Source organism: Ceratotherium simum, chromosome 7, assembly GCF_057802395.1.
Source record: "Ceratotherium simum simum isolate JZ-2026a chromosome 7, ASM5780239v1, whole genome shotgun sequence".
NCBI lineage: Eukaryota > Metazoa > Chordata > Mammalia > Perissodactyla > Rhinocerotidae > Ceratotherium > Ceratotherium simum.
The window spans coordinates 26,246,510-26,273,833 of record NC_141906.1 but is presented as its reverse complement, the minus strand read 5'-3'; the positions used below and the strand labels follow the sequence as shown (position 1 = coordinate 26,273,833).

Genomic DNA, 27,324 nt, shown 5'->3' with positions numbered 1-27,324 from the left:
ATTGCCACACCCACGCGCAAATCTTAGAGAATATAGAGCCAAGAAATTAATGCCTGTATATAAAATCACTTGATTCTCAAGACCACGTCAAGGTAATTCAATTGAGAAAGGATAGTATTTTCCACAAATAATGCTGAAACAATAGGATACACATGTAAAAAAAACAATAAACATTGTTCCTAAAGAAAAATTAACTTGAAATGGATTATATACCTAAATGTAATATCTAAAATTGTAAAATTGGTAGGAGAAAACATAACATTTTTTGTGACCTTGTGTTAGCAAAGATTTCTTAGAAAGGACTAAAATGCATTAACCATAAAAATAAATTGATAAATTAGACTTCACAATATAAAATCATTTGTTCTTTAAAGATGCTATTCAGAAGATGACACAGACTGGGAGAAAATATTTTCAAATCATATATCTAGTCAATTGTTTGTATCCAAAACATATAAAAACATTTAGAAAAATTAAAAAATGCAAATTCATTTTTATTCTAAATTTTGTTTAGTAACTCTTCTCATCTTTGGCCCATTGTGAGATGGTGGCAGTTGCACAGAAGAGAACATAATGCTAAAGTTATGCTTGTCACCCTGATGGTGCTCAGGGCAAGCTACCCCAGGAGGCACCACTCTGGTATACGGATTATTTCCAGCTGAAGACAATAAGGACTCAGAGAACTCAGGAAGAATATTTGAGTTTCCCCTCCCAAACTGCCTAAAGAATTTAAAACAAAAGATCTGTTTCAAGAAAGAGTTATTATCATGATGGCTGTAAAGATAATGTAAGATAGAGGTTACAATAGGAAAGGCACCAAGCCTCTTTTATCAAAAACTCTGTCTCTCCCTGACCACATTATCTATAGATGATCCTGAAAAGAATTGTCTTCCTGGCCTCTGAAGTCCCAGACCACTACCCGCCCCCAATACGTTCCTCGCCTTTAGCTGCAATACTTAAGCAAGCAGCTTAGACAGAGGACGAGTTGCTCATTTCTGAGTTTCTCCCATGTACACATGTTATTAAACTTGGTATTATTTTCTCCTGCTAACCTGTCTTGTTAGTTATTTGCCCAGCCATGAGAACCTTAAGGAAAAGGGCAGAGGGAGATTCTCCCTCTCTCCCGACAACCCCAAACTGAAAAAACCTCAGGAGAGAAAAACTAGCTAAAACATATATATGTCCTGAAATAGTTAGTATATTTAGAAGTATCTAGGAACATTTTTAAACTACTGTGCAAAAGAGTTGAAGTTACTTCACATACACACAAACAAAGATAAAAATGGGGCATAAGCACAGGAAAAGAGTCTCAGCATCTTTAGTCATTAGAGAATGCAAATTAAAATCACAATGAGATGTAACCACACACCAACTACAATAGAAGAAATTTAAAGACTGAGATTGTCAATTATTGGCGATAGTGAAGAACATCTAGAACTCTCATGTACTGCTGATAGGAATGTAAAATTGTATGGCCACTTTAGAGATCAGTTTGAAATTTGGTTTAAAAGTTAACCTTACACATAGCATATGACGCAGCAACCCCACTCTGAGTATTTATCCAAGAGAAAAATGTTAGCCTAAGCAAGATTTTGACCCAAATAATCACAACACTATTGTTCATAATAGCCTAAAATTTTGGATATATAGCTTCTTTCGAAAATATGATAACATTGGACTTATATTTCTAAAAGATAAAAATTGGCTGAAACTGCATAGTTTCTACCTTTTTCTCATGGGGAAAAATCTCTTCGTTTTGCTTCAGTCTTCACTAGTCTGTACTGGTTAATATCTAGTCTGTTTTGTTTTTGTAATATTTCTGGCCCTATAAGAATTTTAGATTTTTTTTTTCTCTTGGCTTTTCAGATTTGGGTGATGAACATAATTTTGGCATCTTGTGCTCTCTGTGCCACTGATAGTACCTCATGTTGCAGTCAAGTGCAATGATTTTTGACATAGCATTTCCTCTTGTCCTGTTAGAAATTGACGGAGTACTTGCATTCATGCATAGAATAATCAATAAATAAGAAAGCAAGACTATGGAATTGTCATGCTTCCAGTTTCTTAGGAAGAATAGTGCTGATCAAATTGGGGATAAAAGAGAGGTAACAGTAAATATAGCTTGAGACGTCACATCATATCCAGAGAGTTCTACCAAGTCAGGCTGTTCTCTGATGATAACAGCTGACTGAATCTAAACCTATGTGACATATTGCTTCTTTTTATCAGTATTTCTTTGTTTCTTTCTCATTCGTTCTCTCTTTACTTTCATAAATTTGGACTTTTTAATTTCTTTTGTATAAGTGAATATGTGTAGAAATGATGTGTCACTTATAGGTGGAAGCATTAAAATTCTGCTATTTATTCTCTATATTTTTTTCTTCACTTGCAGTGTCTAGTCTAAGAGCTTCATACTGAAGTGGTAAGAGGCTCTGTCAACTTCTCTCTGTGATAGTTGTATGGAGCATAACTCCATCCTCCATCTTCTAATCACATCGTAAAATTAGCATGAGAAAGAGAGAAATTTTACGTTAATCCACTGAGATTTGAGGGCTATTTGTTACTGCAGCATAAACTAGCCTAAACTGCTATATACAACAACAATGAGGAGGTGAGGCAGATTCTTGGTGAGATCCTAAGAGTGGATTCAGCCCATCACATCTAGGAACTAAACTTAGAATGAAAAATATGTCATAAAGCACAATAAATAAAATTTAATTGCTGTTTTTAATAATTTTTTATCATTAGCATAATCAACAAATTTTCACCCACCAGACCACAGATGATACTTCTGATGGTGAGAGAGTTAAGCAGAAGACAATGTCTTAGTAGCTAGAATGGTGTCAAGTGGAGACCATTTTATAAAGATCCACCTGAAGAAACATTTAGATATCATCATTGCATGACTAGAATTAGAGAAAACAGAGGTGAGAAAACTGTGCCCTTATGAATCTCAAAGAAAACTGGAGTCTTCAGATTCCAATTTTGAAATTGGATTTGAATGTTTGAAATGGGACCACTAAGAATACGGTTGATTAAAGAATGAGTTATTGAATTGGATTGCCTTGTTTTCAATCTAAGTTCTGTCACTAATTCTGTGATTTGGGGCATGATTCTTGACTTCTCTATGCTTCCATTTCCATATTTGCACCATGTAGAGAATACTGATAGTGGCTTCATACATTTGTTCTGTGAATTAAATGATCTTAATCTATATAAATCACTTAGTATGGCACAATCACTCTATATTTGCACTGGTCAAGTGAGTGAATAATTGTTTCCCCTTCTGAATTGAGGATATTTTCAAGAAGAGTGCTTTTAAAAAACCTTTTTATGTGGATATAATTTTAAATGTACAGAGTTTTCCAAGCATAGTTCAAGATACTCTGTTATAGTATTGACTCAGATTCACTAATTGTTTAAACTGGACTTTGCCTGTGTTGATTTATCATTTGATAGATAGAGAGATGGAGAATTTTTTTCTGAACTGTTTATGAGTAGGTTGAAGACATGGTACCTCTTTACTCCTAAATATTTCTATGTGTATTTACCAAGGAAAAGGTTATTTTATTGCATAACTATTGTATTATAATCATGATCAGGACACTTAGCTTTGAAATAATACTATAACCTAATCTACAGTTCATATGCAAAGTTAGACGATACTCCAAAGAAGGAATTCTAAAGTTACAGTTTTTCTTGCCCAGAATCCAATCCAGTCTCACGCAGTGCATTTAATATTCATGTCTCTTCAGAATCCTTTAATCTGCAACAGAATTTCTTTTTCTTCTCTGTTTCTTTTTTGTTTTGTTTTGTTTCTGAGCAATTATTTACTTAATATTTTAAAATATTTTTATTAAAGTCTAACATACATACAAAATCACGTGTTGTAGAACTTAAATAATTCTCACAAGGTAGACATAAATATGTAACCACCTCACTGATGAGTATAGCATTACTTACACCATAGAAGGAATCTCTTCCTCCCCCATTCTCTTACAGTTGTTAAAAGCAAAAACACAAAGAGAGGAACCTTGAAAGTTCCCTGAGTAGAAAAACCAGTTTAGTCATACAAACAAAGCTTTATTTAACCTATTTTGCAAGACCAACTTGACCTGAGTCATTTCCTCCTTATGCCTCTGGAAATCATAAGCAAAACTTACACTGTTTCCCAAGGTTTATATGAGGTAACCGCTGACCAATGCCCTACCATTTAAGAAAATTCTAACACTATGACCCATCATTGTGAAGAATAAACAGTCAGTGCTTTCTCACTATATAAGCTGCTTTATCACAATATACCCCTGAGGCTCAGTCTGTGTTTTGGTTTGAGTGTTCCTGGTTTACAAACTGTCTTTTGGTGTGTGCCCAATAAAAATATACTGTTTAATATTTTGATGATTCCTTGGTTTTACTTCTGCTATTTCTGAACTTTTGACACAGACATAACTTTTTTAAGGGAGATGACTATCATCTTCACTTCTTTTTTTTTTAATGTTACCAAAAAAACACATAAGATAAAATTGACTTCCTTAACAAAATTTTAAATGTACCATACAGAATTGTTAACTATATATGCGAATTGTTATACAGCAGATCTCAACAACCTTTTCATCTTGCATGGCTGAATCTCTATACACTTAGGAAAAGAACCCCATTTTTCTCTCTGCTTCCATCTCCTAGTAAGTACCATTCTGCTTTCTGTTTCTATGAATTTGACTAGATACCTCATATAAGTAGAATCATGCTTCTCTTCTTGGCTGATTTTGCTTGCCATAATGTCCTAAAGATTCATCTGTATTGTAGCGTGTGACAGAATTTCCTTATTTTCTAAAGCTGAATAATTTTCCATTGTATGCGTGTACCACATTTTATTTATCATTCATCAGTTCATGGTCATTTAGGTTGTTTCCACCTATTGACTGTTGTGACTAGAGCCGCAATGAACATGAGAATCAATATCTCTTTGAGATCCCGTTTTCAATTATTTTGGATAAATATCCAGAAGTGCTATGGCAGAATAATGTAGCATCTCTATCTTTTAATTTTTGAGGAAACTCCACACTGCTTTTGTCAGCTCTGATGCTTAAGGATTCCAGATTTGTCTTTATCTCCTCTATTGTTTTTTTCATCTCTAAGATTTCTGATTGGGTTTTTTTTTATAGTTTCAATGTCTTTTGTGAAGAAACTCCAGATTTCATTGAATTGTCTGTCTGTGTTTCCTTGTATTTTATTAAGCTTTTTTATGATGGCTATTTTGAATTCTTTTTTGTTAAGGTTATACATTTCTGTGCTTTCTGGGTTGGCTTCTGGGTGCTTGTCATTTTCCTTTTGGTCTGGAGATTTAATGTATTTTTGCATGGTGCCTGTCGGTGTTGGCTTACTTTTCCTCATGATGAAAATATACGGTCGCAGTTTCCTCTTGCTGCCACTGGGTGTGGGTCAAGGGCTGTGTATTCTGGCCTGCCTCAATCCGTGGTCATTCTCTTAGGCCCCTGGCTGATCTGCGGCATGGCTGAGTGGAGGCTGCTGGGGGGGAAATGTGGGAACAGCTGGAGCTGGAGCGCAGCTAGGCCGAAACAGCTGGGGCTCGGGTGCGGGTGGGTTGAAGCAGCTGCAGCTGAAGTGCCGCTGGGCCAAAGAAGCTTGAACTGGAGTGCACTGAGCTGAAGAAGGAGGAGCTGGAGCACTGCTGGGCTGAAAAAGCTGGAACTAGAGTGCACTGGGCCAAAGAAGGAAGAGCTGGAGTGCCGCTGGGCCAATGAAGCTGGAACTGGAGTGCGGTGCACTGAAGTTGCTGGGCCAAGTCAGCTGGAGCCTGAGGACAGGCAAAGCCAAAGCAGCTGGAGCCAGGAGGAGAGGGGGTGGTCAAGCCGAAGGAGCTGGGGGAAGGGCTTGGTCCTGCTGAATGAGCTGGGGCCGTGGCATTGTGGAACCAGGGAAGCTGGGGCCGTGGCTTGGTCTAGCTGGAGCAGCTGGGGGTGTGGCATGGCAAGGACTGAGCTGCCGCTGCCTCTGGTGTGGGGGTGCAGGCTTGCCTCACTGCTGGTTGGGCCCCGGGAACCTGGGGGCGCTGCCTGTGGGGGTGGGGCATGGTCACACTGCCCCCACTGGTGGGGCCCGGGTGCCTGGAGGCTGCTGTCTCTGGTGACGGGGCTGAGCTGAATCACTACTGTGCTGGAATGCCTATTGGGCAGGCTGGGTGGGGGAGGGGCACTTATTTTGCCTCCCCGATCTCAGAGGTTTCTTGCCTCGCTGTCCCTCTCTGCTCTTCTGAGGGGCTAGCTTGTTGAAACTACTCTTGTAACAGTTCTGCTTCCTCCTTAGCAGGATCCCCTCAGGCTATGAGGGGTCTTGGAGAGTGCAGCCTTTTTTCATGTGGTGAGCCACCCCTCCCCTCCTCTGAGAGCCACGTGGTCTCAGTGTCTCGGTCACAGTCCTTGGGGAAGGAAGGGAGCTCCTCTTACCTCCTTCCACTTACTCTGAGGATTCCAGCACCTCAGTCCTCGAGTGTATGGCTGCGTGGGTGCCTCAGAGTCCCCTATGTTGTGTGAATAGCTTCTGTTGGAATATGAAAGTCCTTTTGGTTGTGTCTTGAAGGGGGAGAGTTCAATGGGGGAAGCTCATTCTGTTATGATGCTGATGTCACTCAAGAGTTATTTATGTAATTTAGATTCACATCTCTTGTCAGATATATATAGTATGATCTCACAGTCTGTGTATTCCTTATTTATTTTCTCAAAATTATAGTTTTGTTGAATTCAAAATTGCTAATAAAATGGCATCTCTACCTTTCTGTGTCCTAATAAGGAAATCTTTGCCTATCCTCAAATCATGTAGACATCCCATTTTTTTTTCTTCCTAGAAGCTTTATATTTAGTTCTACATTTAGGTTTGTCACTATTTTGTATGGCATGTAATAGAAGTCAAGGTGCTTTACACCAACTGTTTTTGCCAATTGTTGTAGTTCCATTAGTTGAAAAGGCTTTCCCTTTTCCATTGAATTGCCTTGGCACCTTTGTAGAGAATCAACTGACTATACACATGTGGGTTTGCTTGTAGGTTTTCTATTTTATTTCATTCATCTATGTCTTTATTCTTATGCAGATACCACACTGTCTTGATTATTATAGTTTTACAGTAAATAATAATTTCAGAAATTGTAATACTCAAAATTTATTTTTTATTTTAAGATTGCTTTGGATCTAGCTTCTCTTAATTTCCATATAATATATAAAATTAGTTTCTCAATTTTTGACAAAAAATATTGGTAAGATTTTTTCAGGACTGGTTTGAATCTTTATATTAATTAAAGAAGAATTGACATCTTAACAATGTTGAAATTTCCATTCCATGGACATCCCATAGTTATCTATTTCTTTAACTCCTGTCTACCTTCTCTCAGCAATGTTTTATAATTTTCAGTATAGAACTCTTGCAAGTCTTTCATTTTATTGTACCCATCAATGTATCTTAAATGTCTCATGGTTTTACACTCTGTAGGAAATTATGATTCTTTTACTTTTCAGTTATTTTTTCCAGTATGTAGATTTACAAAGCAATTTTTATATGGACTCAGGTGTTACAACCTTGCTATTATCACTTATTAATTAATTATATTAACTTCATTGATATATTCCTTGAGATTATTCATGTTATATATTATGTCCACTACATATAAATTGGAAAATTGTCTCAGTGTGTGTTAGCCCAAGACGTTGCCCACAGGAAACAGTATCACTATTCTCTGCTCTGATACTCTATTGTTTTGAGAGTTATCACCTGAAAGCTATGAAAACATAAAATACACGGCACAGGTACTTATAAGAACCCCATCATAACTTTTAGTTTCAATTTTTACTCATGGAATTAAAGTCTTTTTTTAAAAACCATCATATTATTCAGGATTCTTCAGAGTAACAGAAACAAGAAGATATGTAGATATAGATATAGATATACATCCTATTGTTTCTGTTCTTTCTCTAGAGAATTCTGACTAATACATGTTCTGAACAGTTTTAGAAATTATAAATAGAAGTAGTAGATGGAAGACATAATATCATCTGTATTTCTAATACGTTTAAATGTAAGGAAACAGCTTAGTATGAAAGCAATATGGTCCTGCTAACTAAATCTCAAACGAGGCTGATTTACCCATCAAGTGAGACTAATACAGATGTCAGGACAGCATTCCCACGTCAGAGTAGAGACTACTCCCAGAGGGTCAACTCAAAAGGCCTGCAGCCTATGGGCAGTTTTCTACCAAGAAGAACAAGTGTGGAAGTTTGCCAATTGTTGCAAGTTATTCTTCTCAAATTGAATCTTTAGATAAGGGGCTGCAAAAAACCAGAAGAGTCAGTGCTTTATGGCTCCCTCACCTGGATGCCAACACTAAGAGTGAGAAGTCAACTCTTGCCCCTGATGAGTCAAAACTCACCATCATTAAAACCTCTTCCTTTGTCTAAAATCATTACTACTAGGAACCACCCATGGCTGATTCAAGATCTCTTGTGAAGTCCTGAGGAAAAAAGCCCTTGAAAATATTACTTCAATATTTATTCATCAGATTTTAAACTCAAGGACAAAATGATGGACAAAAAATAGCAAAATGATCAAAGGAAACCATAAAGTACTTCAGAGAAAGGATATACAAATGGAGAAAAAAATGGCAAAATTATTTCACTCTGTTAAATAAGTGTTAGGAGAATCATATTTCGCTGATCAGACTGTCAAAGGCAAAAATATCAATATTGACCAGTGTTTTTGAGAATTTAGCAAACAAGTGCTATTAGTCACTGTTAAAATTGGTGCAATCTCTTTGAAGTTTAATTTTGAAATTTCTGAAAATCATTACAATTACCATTTACAAAATATATTTGTCTTATTTAAGAAATCTTATGTTCAAGAATTTATCCTATAGTTGTCCTGGTCTGAGTGTGTGGGAGGACAGAATGTCCTGGTTATCCTCTTGTACTTATCTTGACCCTTTTTTTTCACCTGTAGGTCTCAGTTTGGAACTGGTCCTGTTAATTTGAAGACCACAATAATTGAACAATTTGGGCTCTAGACCAGATATTTTATGGAATTTTGAAAATTGAAGATGGGGCAAATATTTTATAGTTTCATATTCTGTCTCTGTGTCAGCTTGATATTCCCACATACTTTCAGGATGACTGCCAGAACTAGTAATTGTTAGACATATTTCAAACTTCTCCAAATAAGCTGAGAATTATAGTGGACCATCCTAAACTGGCCTGCTGCCTGTTTTTTATAGCCCACTAGCTAAGAATAGTTTTTACAGATGAACTTTTGCAATCAATTTGATGGTAGGGAAAATCTGACTTTCAGCCTCCCTTAAGCAGAATGTTGTCTCCCAGAAAAAAATGAATTCCGTTCTTCTAATTTGTCAACCTGTATCATAGAAAAACTACACAAGTATGATTATGATTATGAATATTATTATTATATGTTGAATTTCATCAAAATTATTGTTGAAATATGGTTTCTCTATTTTTATATAAATACCTACATAATATTCTTGAATTGCCTCTTTGCCCACAAAGTGTAAGCTGTTGTTGGGCCCTATACATAAAACTCGTGAACCCTGCTGAACAGTAAGAACCCTGAACCCTGGCTAGAACAGTAAGAAATTATCTCTGATGCTATTTTAGTTTTATTCCTAAATAAATTATGTTATCTAAGAACAACAACCCCTATTGGTAATCCAATCTAATCACATCCAATAAATATTGATAAATAAAACAGTCTCAAAAGATGCTCCAAGGTAGCCTCTCATTTTACCCAATAGTCGTCCTGTACAGTCATAGATATGTGATAAGACCCAGTCCATAAAACCATCCAGAGTATCCACCATCTATGTGATATTCAGTCAAATATTTCTCATATATGTATGAGAAATCTCAATGGTCAAAGCGTGGACATCTGCACACATATGCATATTTTTCATAATCTTTGCAAAAATGATTTGTGGACTGATATTTTCAAGAAAAATATACTATCCTTAAGTTCTCAAGTCATTAATCTTAGAGAAAACCCAACATCTCTTCATTGATATAATAGCCTTGAATTATTTAAAAGCATCATGCTTTATACCCACTGAGAAGATATGCTGCCTCATGCCCAAGTCGATACGCATACATATACACACACACATGCACAAAAAGAGCACATGACTTTCCGATAGAGAAAAACTCTCCAATGACACAATCTAGCTTTCAGAATAAAATTCAACAACTTTGCACAGCATCCGTGGCTGTTTTTGCTATTCGTACTTTCCTTGTCTTTCCATATTGTACCTTATATTGAAAAAAAAAAAAATGTACTGTTTCCTTAAACCACATTCTCTAGTTTAAATCTCCTCCATTGTCTACCCAGCATGGTGGGTCCTACTTGCTTGGCCATTCGTTCATCTTTCCTCAAGAATCAGACTTCATAATTAAAATAGAAAGCAAAAAATATATGTCACCTGACTGCTGCTTTCAGTTGGATTCAATGTTTCATTCTCTTGGCTAACCCCACAATCTACGTGTTCTGTACTTCTATCATATTTTCCTGACTCTTTCAGAAATTTAAGGCTAAAAACTCATGAAACTTAAGTGATATGTCAAATTTACCACTGTGCCACTATTCTCTGGCATAATATTTATAATTTTTTAGGTTTGTGATAACACTGTAAGAATTAATGAAGAAGCACATGGTGGAACTAGGAGAAAAAATATTGATGTGTAAAATGGAACACTTGAGTTCTCATGATTGTTGTGCCTATAACTCCTTGAATGAGCTAGGAAATGTACCGAGATTGTTAGACTATTGTTCCATTATATCGTTAAAGAGATTTATAGGTTTTTTTTTTTTTTTTGGAGAAAACATGGTGAAGATACACTTCCTCTGATTTTTTTTTTTTTTTAAGATGACTGGGAACATCATGAAGCACAGTCAAGAACATGGTTTCATGGAGTGCTTGGACACGGTAGAACAATAAGCCTTCAGTGCATTTAAATTTAGTGAGGGGCCTGCCTGGTAGAGTAGGGCTTAAGTTCACGCACTCCACTTTGGCAGCCCAGGGTTCACCGGTTGGATCCTGGGCATGGACCTATTCATCAAGCCATGCTGAGGTGGCATCCCACCTAGAGCAACCAGAAAGATGTACAACGATGGGAAACAACTATCTAATGGGGCTTCGGGGAGAAAAAAGGAAAAAAGGAGGAAGATTGGCAACGGATGTTAGCTCAGGGCCAATCTTCCTTAAAAAAAAAAAAAAAGACTCCCTTAAAAAAAAAAAATAACGAACTATAGCAATGATCCCTGAAAGTATAGTCTTAATAAATAAAAATAAATAAATTTAATGAAAGGTGCATTTATTGTGAATTCTTCTGGAAGGGGATTACTAGAGGAGGAAGCTAAACCAGGGAATGACAAATAAGAGTAAGCTAAACAACAGATGTTTACTATTTTGCTCTTACTACCTTTCTCACTCTCATTACCCAAGTATAATCCACAACCCCACTGACTGACAGTTGTCATGGTATATAATGATCTGAAAACCACCTAACAGGCTGGCATATTTCACAAAACAATTAAATAGACAGCTCAAGCATCTCAAATAAGGAGGAATTTTGTACTTTTACTTAGTTTCGAGAGACTATTGCTATTGCATAAAGCAGAAGGCATAAAATCTATCTCTAATCAAGGTGGAATATTTTTACCACATGAACACGGATCTGCTTGGTCTTTGCACCATAGACGAGTGGATTGAGAAATGGAGGGACCAACAAGTAGAAGCTGGAAAAGAGGATATGGATAAAAGGGGGGATATGAGAACCAAACCTGTGTGTGAAGAAGGAGAAGAAGGCAAGGAGGTAGAACTGGAGGAAGACACAGATGTGAGCAATGCAAGTATTGAAGGCTTTCAACCTGGCTTCCTTCTGGGGCAAACGAAAAACTGTGACAAATATCTGTACGTAAGACAAGGTGATGAAAATGAGGTCAAACCCCGCAACCGTGAAGGCTACAAACAAACCATAGATTTTGTTGACCTGGACATTTCCTGCAGCCAATTTCACAATGGCCATGTGCTCACAGTAGGAGTGGGAGATGACTGTTGTGTGATAAAACTGAAATCGGCACTTTATAAGTACTAAGCATGGGGCTACAAGAATGGCAGCCCTGAGTGTTACCACAGCTCCTAGTTGGGTGATTAGCTGGTGGGTGAAGATGGCAGCATGTCTTAGTGGATAACAGATGGCCACATAACGGTCCAATGACATAGCCAGCAGGATGCCTGACTCCATGCCCTGAAATGTGTGGATGAGCCACATTTGAAGCAAGCAGGAATGAAAATAAATATCTGGATTATGGAACCAGAAGATTCCAAGCATCTTGGGCATAATGCTGGTAACAAGAGCAATATCCATGACTGCTAGCATGCCTAGGAAAACGTACATGGGCTCATGGAGACTGCGTTCTGAAATGATGATGATCAGAAGCAAGGAATTACCAATCACAGCAATGAGATACATGATACAGAATGGGATCCCAATCCAGCACTGCACAGACTCTAGGCCTGGGATCCCTATTAGTGTCAACACAGAAGGCATGAACACGGTGATGTTGGACACGGACATAGTGTCTTTAGGCCTTCTGATGCAAAGGAAATAAGTTAGTCAGTGCTACTGTTCCTCTTCTACTTCCTGTTTTATCCAAAGTCATCATACTGAGTCTGTCTGAGTTTGGTAGAAATCTAAGATCATATCATGCATATCATTCAAATTATTGAAAGGAAAAGAGATCCATAGAGACACATCACTGTTTTCAGAAGAGCATCCACAATCACTGTAGCACAATAAGATGTTATGGCAGGTCAACTGCATTAGAATCAGCAAAATTACCTGGGTAAGGGAATTAACTGCTGACCTGTCTGTTATCCCTGTTCTGGACCTGTGGGAAAAATGATTAGACCTGTTTATTTTGCTTGGAAATTGTATCAATTAGAGTTTGATGAATGTCTCCAAATCCCCCATTCCAGCTACTCCTCTTATGCTATTATTCTCATTTGTTTCTAATTCAAGAACTGTCAGTTTGGACTGTCACATTCTTAGCATCTTACCAATATATTAGTGTAAAAGGCTCCTTGTGAAAGAGAATAGAGATAGAAACTGTTGACATCCAAGAGGATATTTATATACCTATATGATCCATGTAACATAATATATGCATCTATCTATATATCTATGCTAGACTGGGTGCCCTTTCAAAAGAATGTGAAGGGAGAGGTTCAAAAAAGATCATTCAAATCTATGTTCTTTTGATAATCTGGGTCAGACTTCCTTGCTACTTTTTACTTTTCTAGTAAAACTGTACTCTGTTCTGCCTATATTTCTAACAGCTGAAATTGTTAAAATGAGTTTTGTGAATAAAATAGCTGATATTATGTAATACATGTTATAGGACCCATTCCTGATGACTACTGAATATAGGAAAATAGGTAAATGGGTAACTTTGCCACAGAATAGAGGCTATTTTCTTGGGTTTAAGCTGTTCAGAGCCACCAATAGCATGAGATTTGGCCCATTTAGACTCATTAATCTTTAATGAACTATAGATCATCTGGAATGCTTGAATCATTTTGTAACCTTAGGCACAAGAAATTAATAGACAATAAAGAGTGGAAGGACAGGTTCCTTAAATGGTATCAAATATAGAACTAGAAACGAAAGACAAGGCAGACCTTGGGATACCAGTAATGATTTAGGAGAGGGCTATAGGGCAACCGAAGAAAATTTAAGCACCTCTCAATTCATTGAGGACTGAATTTTCTGAAGACTTGGGCTCTTATGCCTTATCTGAAACTTCATGTTGGGTCAAAATAATTACTTTCTAATAATTAAAATATTAAAGCAAAAAATTCTCAAGCCATTAGAAATGTGTGTGATTCTGTGAAAAATAGGGTTAAGTTATTTCATTCTATCATAGACTCTCCAAGAAAGTTGCTTTATGTCAGGAAGCTCTTGATTATCTAAACATATACCGAGTGCCACCAAATATGCTAGTAACGCAGGACGCAGCTGCAGTTTATGCTGCTAAACCTCAAGTGAAAGAATCAAGTCAGCAGGGGTCATTTCATGACAGGAAGGCTGTAACAGCCGACATATTTAGGATAAACCAATCAGTCAACCAAGTTCTTTGATTTCCACAAGTTTGATCTCCGTTGCTTAATTCTGTGACTCCCCAACCCATAGATCAGTGACTCTTTCTAATACGGGTAAAGTTTTTTCTTCTTCAAAGATAATCAGAGTTAGAATAGGAATCCTTTAACAACAATCACAGTATCTGACTTATTCAAGAGTCAGGAGATGACATGTGAGCATTATCCCACAGGTATAGATTGTAGGATTTCAGAAGGAAGTACATCAGTGAGTACAGGGCTGGTTGAATGGAACGATTATTCTTGGAAAAGCTGATAATAAAAAATTATGGGGGTAAACTTGAGAAAAGTGAGACTTACTCCCCAGTTGCTGTCAGGAGCCTCTTCTGCTCTTACCAGATACCTGAAGACGGCTGTCATTTCTTCATATCACTAAAGCTCATCGCTTATCACTCATCAACTCTTTTGTCCTCCTGAGATTCCAGGCTCATTCCTTTGTATTTTGTGTTCTGCAGTGCTCTTCTTCTATCTGCTCTCTCTATTACAGCACCCAGTAGATACATGAACCCTAATCCATTTGGTGCTGTGACTTCTGACAATATATGCACATCTCTGGGATAGCCTTGCATTGTTTGTATCTGCAACACAGACACTCCCCCTCTTTGGTAAGTCTGTCTGAAATCATGTCTGTGCGCTCATCCTCCAACAAAAGTCACAGCAAGGTCTATATTATTCTGGGGCACAGATAAATTTATTGAGCTTAAATTGGCGAAGAATGCTGCTAGTCACTGATTGTAATGTTCCCTGGTGAATGTGTGGAGAAGGAGGAATTATAATCATGGAATGAAGGATTTCCTAACCAGTAGCCAAAAACACCAGGGACCCAGCAGATTTTAATTAACCCCTCTTAGATTCATCCACACCTAATATCTCTGAAATCCTTTCTACAACTTACAGATATCTCCTTTCTCTCCTCTTTCCTCTTTCCGTACAGGCAAAATGCAGAGAAATTAATAAACACAAGTTTCCTTTTTATAAGCTGAGTTCCTTTTCTGCTGTCCCCATTTGAGAGAAATCTAAAGACCACTGAAATGTAGACATATTCCTCTGCCAATGAATTCTATTTAAATAAATATCTGTATGTTCTTTCCTTTCACTGACGCACTTCTAGAAAGAAAAATATGTATTCATAATTGCTCTTTTTTCACACATTCACCTCTCATTTTCCTGTAGTCTCATTCTTCAGTTTTTTATTTCATTGAAGTTATTTTTGTAAAGTCAGTAATATTCTCAGAATGACCAATTAGGATGGGCATTTCTAAATCCTACCATATTGAGCTCCGAGCAAGTTGTTGCAAATTTGACTCATTATTCTCCATCTCTCCTTTTATAATATTCTCTCTCCTCTTTCCTTTCTCTCTTCCTTCAGAAAGCAGTTGTTGTATGCCTCATATCTTTGAAGAAACTTTTTCATGTGCCTTTGATGGAAAGACAAAAAATGGTATGATATATGTATGCCAACAAATTTTTTGAGAAATTTGGGGAGATGATTTAGAATATCTTTTATCATGAGAAAAAATGATAAATTCTAAGAGAGACTTATGCACGTGGTACCTTTTACCTTGACATGTTTCACCTGATTTCTAGCTAACCTTAAGCGGTACTTCAGGTAATGTTGAGACATTGGCAATTTCAGAAAGAATTCTTTCAATGAGATGGAGGAGGGCATTCACAATGGAGTTCAGGAGAATAAGAAATAAGAATGAATAAACAAGAGACCCTAAATGCTCTTTCCAGAATCTCCTCTGTGAAGAAGAGTGAAACAATGGTACTGATTCACGTTGAAAGGAATTCAACGTCAGATTGGCACCTGAGCTAATCCTTCAGTTTATTCTTGAGTCACCAACAAACAATTTAGACTAGTTTACCATTTTGATTCCCTTCTCTTCTTCTCCTCTACGGATTGTATTTAAGTTTTGATGCTCCACAAGTTTATCCTGAGTCCTTTTCACCCTCAAACAATATAGATTTGCTTGTAATTCTGTCTACTGAACTGTCCCTGATCACTTCATTTAGCTCCAGGATGAGTAAACAACGTTTTTTCCATTTTATTGTAACATTTGGAAATACCGTTATACCTAGATCAATACCTATGTATTTTCTTTCTTTCTTTCCTTCTTTCCACTTTTTCTTTCTTTCTTTTCTTTCTTTCTTTCTTTTTCTTTCTCTTTCTTTCTTTCCTTCCTTCCTTCCTTCCTTCTTTTTCTCTCTCTCTATTTCTCTCTCTCTTTCTTTCCTTTCTTTCTTTTCTTCTTTCTTTCTCTTCTTCTTTCTTTCTCTCTTTCCTTCTTTCTTTTTTTCTTTCCTTCTTTCTTTCACCATTAGAGTACTGAATGATCTTCAGAGTAAAGGCTCATCAATTCCAATTTGTTTACCAAAAATATAGATATGTATTCATTATGAAGCACACATCAACCTGGCAATCTAGGCCTTGAGCTGACTAAAAACATTAGATCTATTTTCACTACTTCTCTTATTATAACACAGCTACAGTCGTTAAGAGACTCACATATCAGTGATTGTCACATTCACTGACAAATCATAGGGAATATAGAGTGAAGAAATTAACGCCCGCGTATAAAATCAATCGAATCTCAAAAACAATGTCAAAGTAATTCAATGGTGAAAGAATAGTCGTTTCCACAAATAATACTGAAACGACTGGATATACATTTAAGAAAAAATAACCTTTTTCCTAAGCAAATATTAACTGGAAATGGATTATAAATCTAAACGTAACATCTAAAATTATAAAATTGCGAGAAGAAAACACAATATTTTTCTGTGATCTTCTATCAGGCAAAGATTTCTTAGAAAGGACCTAAAAGCATAAACCAAGAAAAATAAATTGATAAATTAGAATTCATTAAAATAAAAAACATTCGTTCTTCAAAAATGATATTAAGAAGATTAAAATAAAGTCACAGACCCTGCCCCATGGCTTAGCAGTTAAGTGCGCGAGCTCCGATACTGGCAGCTCAGGTTTGGATCCCGGGCGTACACCGACGCACCACTTCTCCGGGCATGCTGAGGCAGCGTCCCACATACAGCAACTAGAAGTATTTGCAACTAAACATACAACTATCTACTGGGGCTTTGGGGAAAAAAAAAAAGGAGGAGGATTGGCAATAGATGTTAGCTCAGAACCAGTCTTCCTCAGCAACAAGAGGAGGATTAGCATGGATGTTAGCTCAGGGCTGATCTTCTTCACAAAAAAATAAATTAAAAAATAAATAAATAAATAAATAAGTCTTTGCTGGTCTGTGATATTTAGACATTAAAAAAATAAAATTAAGTCACAGACTGGGAGAAAATATTTGCAAAACATATGTAGTCAATTATTTGTACGCACAATATATAAAAACATTTATAACAGCAAAACTGACAACTTTAATTTATTTCTAAAATTTTTGTTTAGCAAGTCTTCATATCTTTTGCCTATCATGAGATGATATCAGCAGCATGGACGAGAGCATAATGGTAAGTTTTGCTTATCTTCCAACTGAAAAACCTTGAGAGAGAAAAACTAGCTAAAATACATATGAAGCCCAAAATATCTAGTATATTTGGGAATATTTCCAGAACTATGTGTAAAAGACTGGAATTATCTTCACGTACACAAAAAGATACAAATGGGGCATAAACACATGAAAAGAGTCTCACCATCTTTAGGTCATTAGAGATGCAAATTAAAATCACAATGAGATATAACTACTCACCAATTACAATACATGAAATTTAAAGACTGAGATTGCCGATTATTGGTGATAATGAAGAACATGTAGAACTCTCATGTACTGCTGATCTGAATGTAAAATTGTATGGCCACTTTAGAAAGCAGTTTGATATTTGGTTTAAAAGTTAACCTTACACATATAACCTTGCAATCCTACTCCTATATCCAAGAGAAATAGAAATTAAAAAGGCAAGATTTTTACCCAAAGAACCATAACACTATGGTTCAGTATATCCTAAAATTTTGGATAGAAGATTTCTCTTGAAAAAACAGTAACATTGGACTTTTATTCCTAAATGATAAAAATTGGCTGGAACTGCATACTTCCTGCCTTCTTCAGATAGGGAAAAGTCTTTTCATTTTACTTCAGTCTTCACTAGTCTCCATTGGTTAATATCAAGCCTATTACATTTTTTCTAATATTTCTGGTCCTATAAGTACTGTAGATTTTTTTCTCTAGGTTTTTCAGATTTGTATTAAAACATAATTTTGGCATCATGTTCTCTCTGTGCTACTAATAGCATCTCATGTTGCAGTCAAGTTCAATGAATTTTTGACATAATATTTCCTCTTTTCCTGTTAGAAACTGATGGAGTACTTGCACTCATGCGTAGATTAATCAATAAATAAGAGACTGGGACCATTTAATTGTCATGTTTCCAGCTTCATAGGAAGAATAGTAATGACCAAATTGGAGATAAAAGAGAGATAACAGGAACAACAGCTTGAAATGTCACATCACATTCAGAGTTCTATCTTGTCAGGCTGTACTCTGGTGACAAGACAACTAACTGTCCCTAAACCTTTCTTACACATTGGTGGTGTTTATCAGTATTTGTTGGTTTCCTTCTCTTCCGTTCTCTTCTTTACATCTACAAATTTATGGCTTTTTAACTTCCTCTGCACCAGTGAATGTGAACAGAATTGATGTGTCACTTATAGGTGGGAGCATTAAAATTCTGGTATTTATTCTCCATATTCTTTTTCTTCACTTGCAGTGTCTAATCTAAGAGCTTCATATTGAAATGGTAAGAAGCTCTGTCAACTTCTCTCTGTGACATTTGTGTGGAGCATAATACCACCCTCCACCTACGTTATAAAAGTGGCATGAAATACAGAGAAATTTTGTGTTTTAATCCACTGAGACTTGAGGGCTATTTTTTACTGCAGCATAAACTAGCCTAAACTTGTGTAGAACAACAATGATGAGATAGGGCAGATTCTTGGTGAGATCCTAAGAGTGGATTCAGCCCATCACATCTAGGAACTAAACTTAGAATGAATAATATGTCATAAAACACAATAAATAGAATTTAGTTGTGGTTTTTAATATTTCTTTATCATAAGCTTAAGAAGCAAATTTTGACTCACAGGATCTTAGATGATATTTCTGATGATGGTTAAGTAGAAGACGATCTCTTAGTAGCTAGACGATTGTGAAGTGGACACCCATTTTATAAAGATCCTCTTGAAGAAACATTTAGGTATCATCATTGCATGACTAGAATTAGAGGAATCAGAGGTGAGGAAACTATGTACTTATGAATCTCAAAGAAGAAAATAGTTTATATAGTTGTCTGATAATCTTGACATTGCAATTTTGAAATTGGATTTGAATATTTAAGTTATGGAACCATTCATAATATAGTTGACTAAAGAATGAGTTTTTGAATTGGATTATCTAGTTTTGTGTCCAGATACTGTCACTGACTAACTCCGTGATTTGGGGCATGATCCTTGACTTCTCTATGTTTCCATTTCTTGCCTGCACCATGTAAAAAATACTGATAGTGCCTTCATATATTTGTTCTGTGGGTGAAATGATCTTAATTTATATAAATCACTTAGTATAGTACATTGCATAGAGCTTGTCAAATAGATTTATGACTTTAATTATTGATATTTTTGAACTTGAAATTAGGCTATCAAGATAATACTATCTGACATTGTGAAGTTTACTCTGGAATATTAAAATGTTATGTGATTCAGTTATTTGGGCTTGAACACTTCTTCCATATGTCCTCCTAATTTACCAAATATGTAAATCATCATATTGTGAGATTAAATGCTTATTATACAAATTTGGGTCAAAATTGTCATATAGCTATATCTTCTCATTTCTTCATTCTATATGTATTTATCATTAAAATATGTCATGTATTATGTAGGCAATGAACATACAGGTAAATTAGACATATGATCTATGTGGTAGAAGCAGTTAGAAAAAGAAAAAATGAGGTGTAATGTGATACCTACGCTGAAAACTTTTAGGAGAGGTATAGGAAACATAACGGAAATGGCCAAAGATCCTTAATTAAAGGATACACCTAACTAGATTCTAAAACTTAACAGCAGTTAGACATGCAAAAAAGTACATGTGTATGCATACAGAATAGAAGGAAGACTATACAGATGCATCAAGCAGCTTCTCTTCTGTAGAAAATGAAAGTAATTTAAAGCACTCTGAAAACAAACAATATATAATATATGGAAGTGAGAGACTATGTTTTACATTTAGAATGCTAACTTTAGTAACTTTCTGAAGTAGAACGTAAATAAGAAATAAATGCAAGATGGAAAATCTATTTTATTTCTCATAAGTTCTCATGAAAGATTGAAAATGGGAATAAGTAATAACTAATAGAGTAGAGGGATCATATTTGAGAATTATTGGAGACAATCACTAGGACTTGGTGATTGAGCTGGTGTACAGTATTGTCCAATCGGCAGTAAATAGCTATATATTTGGATTTGTCAAGTGAGTGAATAATTAAACCTTTTTCTGAATTGAGAATATTTGCAAAAATAGTGCTTTAAAAGAAAATATTTTATATGCATATAATTTTAAATGTACAGAATTTTGCAAGAATACTACAAGAAACCCTTTATAACATTGACCCAGATTCACAAATTGTTCGTGAATAATAAACAATGGATTTTTCCGATTTTGCTTTATCATTCAGTAGATACATAGATAGATAATGATTTTTCTGAACTGTTTATGAGTAAGTTGAAGACAAGAACACGTGAAGACCTTATTCCTAAATATTTCTTTATGTATTTACCAAGGAAAGGATATTCTATTGCATAACTATCTTATTATAAGCAAGATGAGGATATTCAGCATGGAAATCACACTATAACCTAATCTACAGTTCATATTCAAAGTTAGACAAGAGTTCAAAGAACGAATTCTATGGCTACATTTTTTATTGCCCAGAAGTCAATCCAGGATCACACACTGCATTTAATACTTATGTCTCTTCAGAATCCATTAATCTGCAACAGCTCCTCGGTATTTGTTTTTTTTATCTTTTTCTTTTTTTGTTTGCTTCTGAGCAACTATTTACCTAATATTTTAAAAACTTTATTGAAGTCTAACATACATACAAATTCACATGTTGTACAGCTTAAATCTTATTCACAAGGTAGACATAAATATGTAACGACCTCATTGAGGAATATAGCATTACACGTACCCCAGCAGCAACCTCCTCCCTCCATATTCCTTTAAAGTTGTTAAAATCAAAAACAGAGATCAACCTTGAAAGTCTTCTGAGCAGACAAAACCAGTTTAGTCATACAAATAAAGCTTTATTTAGCTTATGGTGCAAGACCAACTTGACCTGTAATTTCTTGCTTATGGCTCTGGAAATCATAAGTAAAATCATAAGTGAACTGTTTCCCAAGATTGCTATAAGGTAACCACTGACCAATTCCCCATCGTATAAGAATATTCCAATATTATATGCAATAGCTGCAAAGAATAAACAGCCACTGCCTTCTCACCATATAAGCTACTTTATCACAATATACCCCTGAGGCTCATTCCATGTTTTGGTTTCAGTGCTTGTGGTTTACAAACCGTCTTTTGGTGTGTGTCCAACAAACTTTTACTAATTACTATTTTGGTGATTCATTGGTTTTACTTCTGTTATTTCTGAACTTTTGACACAGTCATAACTTCTTCAAGGGAAATTCTTCTGACTCTTTTTTAAATGTGCTCTAAAAAAAGAAATCAATACACAACATGAAATCAAACTGTCTCACAAAATTTCAAGCGTAGCGTACAGTATTGTTAACTATATGCACATTGTTGTACAGCAGATCTCTACAACTTTTTTGCCTTGCATGACTGAAACTAGATACACATAGGAAAAACAACTCCCTTTCTCTCTCTCCTCCGTCTCCTAGTAAGTGCCATTCTACTTTCTGTTTTTATGAATTTGACAACTTTATACACCTCACGTAAGTGGAATCGTGCTTCTCTGAATGGCTGATTTCACTTACCATAATGTCCTAAAGATTCATCTATATTGTAGCATGACAGAATTTCCTTTTTTTAAAAGGCTGATTCATATTCCATTGTATGCATATACCACATTTTCTTTATTCATTCATCCATTCATGATTATTCAGGTTTTTTCCACCTATTAGCTGTTGTGAATAATGCTACAATGAATGTGGGAATGCAATATCTCTTTGAGATCTTGTTTTTAACTCTTTTGGATAAATACCCAGAAGTGTTATTACTTAATAATATGATATTTCTATTTTTAATTTTTCGAGGAAACTCCACTCTGCTTTCCATAGTGGCTGCACCAGAAAACATTTCCATGAACAGCGCACAAGAGTTCCAATTTCTCCATTTTTTTGCCAACACTTGTTACTTTTTTTTTTTTGGCTTTTTTGAATTTTGTTGTTTGCTTATTTTGTTTGTTTGATTTTATAATGGTCATCCTAATAGATGCAAGATACTTCATCGTGGTTTTGATTTTCATTTCCCTGATGATTAGTGATGTTTAGCGTATATTATCATTCATTAGCGACCTATTCATACCTGTTGGTCATTTGTATGTCTTCTGTAGAGAAATGTCTATTCAAGTTCTTTGTCCAGTTTTATCCAGGTTTTTGTTTTTTGTTTTTTCTTTTTTGCTATTAAGTTGTAGTAGTCCCTTATATATTTTTTGTATTAACCCTTTCTCAAATACATGATTTGCAAATATTTACTCCCATTCTGTAGATTGTCTTTTTACTCTGTTGTTTTCTTCCTTTGTTATGTGAAAACTTTTTAGTTTGATGCAGTCTCACTAGTCTATTTCTAGTTTATTGCTTGTGCTTTTGGTATCATATCTAAGAAATCGTTGCCAAGACCATTGTTATGAAGATTATCCTCTATGATTTCTCCTAGAGGAGTTTTATAGTTTCAGGTTTTACATTTAAGTCTTTAATCCACTTTGAGTGGAATTTTGTGTGTGGTGTAAGGTAAGTGTTCAATTTAATTCTTTTGCCTGAGGCTATTCAGTTTTGCTAACGCCATACATTAAGACACTCTCTTTTCCCAATTGGGTAGCCCTAGCACCATTGTTAAAGACCATTTGACTTTATGTGCATGGATTTATTTCTGAGCTCTCTATTATGTTCCATTGGTCTATATGTCTGCCTCTATGCCAGTGCCATACAGTTATGATTAGTGTAGCTTTGTAATATATTTTGAAGTCAAGAAGTATGGTGCCTCCAGCTTGTTCTTCGTTGTCAAGACTGTTTTAGTATTCAGGGTCAGTTGTGGTTTTCTAAGAATCTTAGGATCGTTTATTCAATTTTGAACAAGTTCACTTGGGTTTTGATAGGAATGGCATTAAATTTATAGATTGTTTAGGATAGTATGGACATTTTAAGAATACTAATTCTTGAACCAGCCCTGATGGCCTACTAGTTAAAGTTTGACACACTCTGCTTCGGCGGCCTGGGTTAAGTTCCCAGGCACAGAACTACACCACTCGTCTGTTAGTAAGCATGCTGTGGAGACAGGTCACATAGAAGAACTAGAAGGACGTAAAACTAGAAAATACAACTGTGTACTGGGGCTTTGGGGAGGAAAAAAAAAACAAAAGAGGGGAAGATTGTCAAAAGATCTTAGCTCGGGGAGAATCTTTCCAAGCGAAAAAAAAAAAAGAATATTAATTCTTCCCAACCGTGAACATGAGGTTTTTTTTTTTTTTAATTTATGTGTGATTTAATTTCTTTCTGAAATGTTTTGTAGTTTTAGTGTACAACTGTTTTACCCCTTGGTTATATTTATTCCTAAGAGTTTTATTCTTTTTGATGCTATTGGAAGTGGGATTATTATTTTTTTTAATTTCCTTTTCAGATTGTTTGTTTCTAGCATAGAGAAACACAACTGATTTTTTCAGGTTGATTTTGTATCTTGAAACTTTGCAGAAACTGTTTATTAGTCCTAACAATTTGTTTTGTGGAATCTTCAGGATTTTCTATATATAAGATCATGTCATCATGTCAGAGATAATTTTACTCATTTCTTTTCTTTTGGGATGCCTTTTATTTATATTTCTTGTGAAATTGCTCTGCCTAGGACTACCAGTATTATGTTGCATATAAGTGACAAGAATAGGCATCCTTGTCTTGTTCCTGATCTTAGTGGCACAAAACTGCTCAATTTCTCACCATTGAGCACAAAGTTAGCTGTGGGCTTCTTATCTATGGCTTTATTATATTGAAGTACATCCCCTCTACACCTAATTTGCTGAGAGGTTTTATGAAATGTTGTTGAACTTTGTCAAATGCTTCTTCTACTTTTATTGAAATGATCATTTGATTTATTCACCTTTGTTCTATTAATATAGTGTATCACATTTATTGATTTGTGTATGTTGAAGCATTCTTGCTGCCCAGGGATGAATCACACTTGGTCATGGTCTATGATCCCTATAATGTGCTCTTGAGTTCAGTTTGCTTGTATTTTGTTGAGGATTTTTGTATTTATGTTCATCATGGATATTGACCAGTAATTTTTGTTTCTTATAGTGCATAGTTTCAGGGCAATGCTGGTCTCATAAATGAGTTTGGAAGAGTTCCCTCCTCAAATTTTTGCAAGAGTTTGGGAAGAATTGATGTCATTTCTTTAAATTCTTGGTATAATTCCCATTGAATCCATCTGGTCCTACATTTTTCTTTGTTGAGTGGGTTTGATTGCTAAGTCAGTCTCCTTATAATTTATAGACTTGTTCTGATTTTCTATTACTTCTTAATTCAGACTTGGTAGGTTGTATGTATCTAGGAATTTATTCATTTCTTGTAGGTTATCCAATTTGTTGGCATATGGTTGTTCATCATAGTCTCTTATGATTCTTTGTGTTTCTGTGGTATCAGTTTTAATGTCTCCTCTTTCATTTGTGATTTTGTTTATTTAAATTTAACTCTTTCTTTTTTTAGTTTAGCTAAAGGTTTGTCAACTTTGTTTTCTTTTCAAAAAACAAATCTTACATTTGTTGATTTTTTCTATTGTTTTTCTATTTTCTATTTTGTTTATTTCTGCTCTACTCTTAATTCATCTTCTGCTAATTTGGGCTTAGTTTGTCCTTCTTTTTCTACGTTAGTGAAAGATTATTTTTTGAGATCTTTTTTCTTTTTGAATATCGATATTCATTGCTATAAACTTCTGTCTTAGTACAGATTTTGGTGCATCTCATAGGTTTAGTATGTTGTGTTTTCATTTCGTTAGTCTCAAGAAATTTTCCAATTACCCTTTTGATTCCTTTTTTGAAGCATGACCCATCAGGGTTGTGGTTCAAGAATGTGTTGTTTCATTTCCACATATTTGTGATTATTCTAGATTTTCTTCTGCTATTGATTTCTATTTTCATTATATTGTAATCAGAAAAAGATATTTGGTATTATTTCAATCTTCTTAAATTTTTAAGACGTGTTCTGTGACCATACATGTGCTCTATCCTGGAAAATGTTTCCTGTGTGCTTGAAAAAAATACATAATCTGATGCTGTTGGGTGGAATGTTCTGTGTATGTCTGTAATGTCCATTTGGTCTATAGTATTCAAGTACTCAGTTTCTCATTAATCTGTCTGGATGTTCTATCCATTATTGCAAGTGGAGTATTGAACTCCTACTATTTTTGTGTTTCTGTTTATTTATCACTTTATTTGTATTAATATTTACTCCATATATATGGGTGGTCAGATATGGGAGCGATATGTATATTTCTATAATTATTATATTTTCCTGGTGAATTCACACTTTTAAAATTATATAATGTCTTGCTTTGGTTTTTGTGACAGATTCAACGAAAAGTCTGTTTTATCTAATATAAGTATGGCCACTCCTGCCGTCATTTGTTTACCATTGGCATGGAATATCTTTTTCTGTCCCTTCACTTTCAGTCTATGTGTGTCCTTAAGTCTAAAACGAATCTAGTGTAGAAAACATATATTTGGATCTTTTTTTTCCCATTCAGCCACTTATGTCTTTATGTCTGACTATCCGTTATCATGTTGCTTTATTCCTTCTGTCACTGTGACTTTCATTTCTTACTTCACATAGTTCATGTTTACATAAATTTTATTAAAAACCAAGGACATTATGACTCAAATTTATTTCTGCTATTCAACAAGGTTTTATTTTTCCCCAGATTATCTTCTACCTCTACATCTTTTTTGTGTGTGTGTGTGAGGAGGACCAGCCCTGAGCTAACATCTGATGCCAATCTTCCTCTTTTTTCTGAGGAAAACTGGCCCTGAGCTAATATCCGTGCCCATCTTCCTCTACTTTATACAGGACGCCGCCACAGCATGGCTTGACAAACAGTGAGTCGGTGCGCGCCCGGGACCCGAACTGGCGAACCCCGGGCCGCGGCAGCAGAGCGCGCGCATTTAACCACTTGCTCCTCTGGGCCATTCCCATACCTCTACATCTTGAATGATATGGTCTCCTTCTGTTTTGTAGTGAGATTTTTCTTGGGCTATTTTTTTCTCTGACTTTGCATCAGTCCAAAATTAGAGATTCAGAAGTCTCTCCCGGTCTACTTGATTCTTTTTAAAAATCACCTTATTTGTCTTCAAGGTTGACTGAAGAAAATTTAAACCTGATCTCGATTGATGCAGCTTCCTGAAAGAGGATGGAGGTGTGCGGGCAGAGGCACAGTGAAGAGTGAAGAAAGATCTGAAGTCTTTGGTTTAGGAGTCAGTGTTTCATACTCACTCCTAGGTTAATGTTTGTCTCATACCTTATTTCACGATTACATATTGATTCATTCAAGTAGTCTTCTTTTTTGCCTTGATATAATTGGAATAAACTCTCTACTATGCAGATTTTCTGTAAGATGATGTTGCATTATTTCTTAAACTCTCCGGATTTGTTGTTTTTGAATACCAGTGAAAAACAGCAGGGAAATATTTTAACTGTTTGCTACTCAATGCCATTTTTACTGTGGTCCTAAGAAGTCTCAGACATTATCCTATGTATTGTTGTTGCAAGTGTCAAGAAGACATTGGTTCTGTACTCTAGATCTTTGCTGTAGGCGATTTCTAAATGCAGTGGAATTTATTTGTCT

General features: G+C 35.5%; 1 protein-coding gene and 1 long non-coding RNA gene across 2 annotated transcripts; one reads left to right on the top strand and one right to left on the bottom strand.

The window, feature by feature from the left end:
* The first annotated feature begins 4,323 nt into the window (after nt 1-4,323).
* On the top strand, nt 4,324-27,082 carry LOC147916611 (uncharacterized). The gene is made up of 2 exons (XR_015552685.1): nt 4,324-4,682; nt 26,835-27,082. It is a non-coding gene; the product is annotated as an uncharacterized LOC147916611 (long non-coding RNA).
* On the bottom strand, nt 11,703-12,644 carry LOC101404213 (olfactory receptor 52A1). The gene has a single exon (XM_004434107.2). It carries the CDS (start codon nt 12,642-12,644, stop codon nt 11,703-11,705), a length of 942 nt encoding a protein of 313 aa, XP_004434164.1.
* Nucleotides 27,083-27,324: the final 242 nt, after the last annotated feature.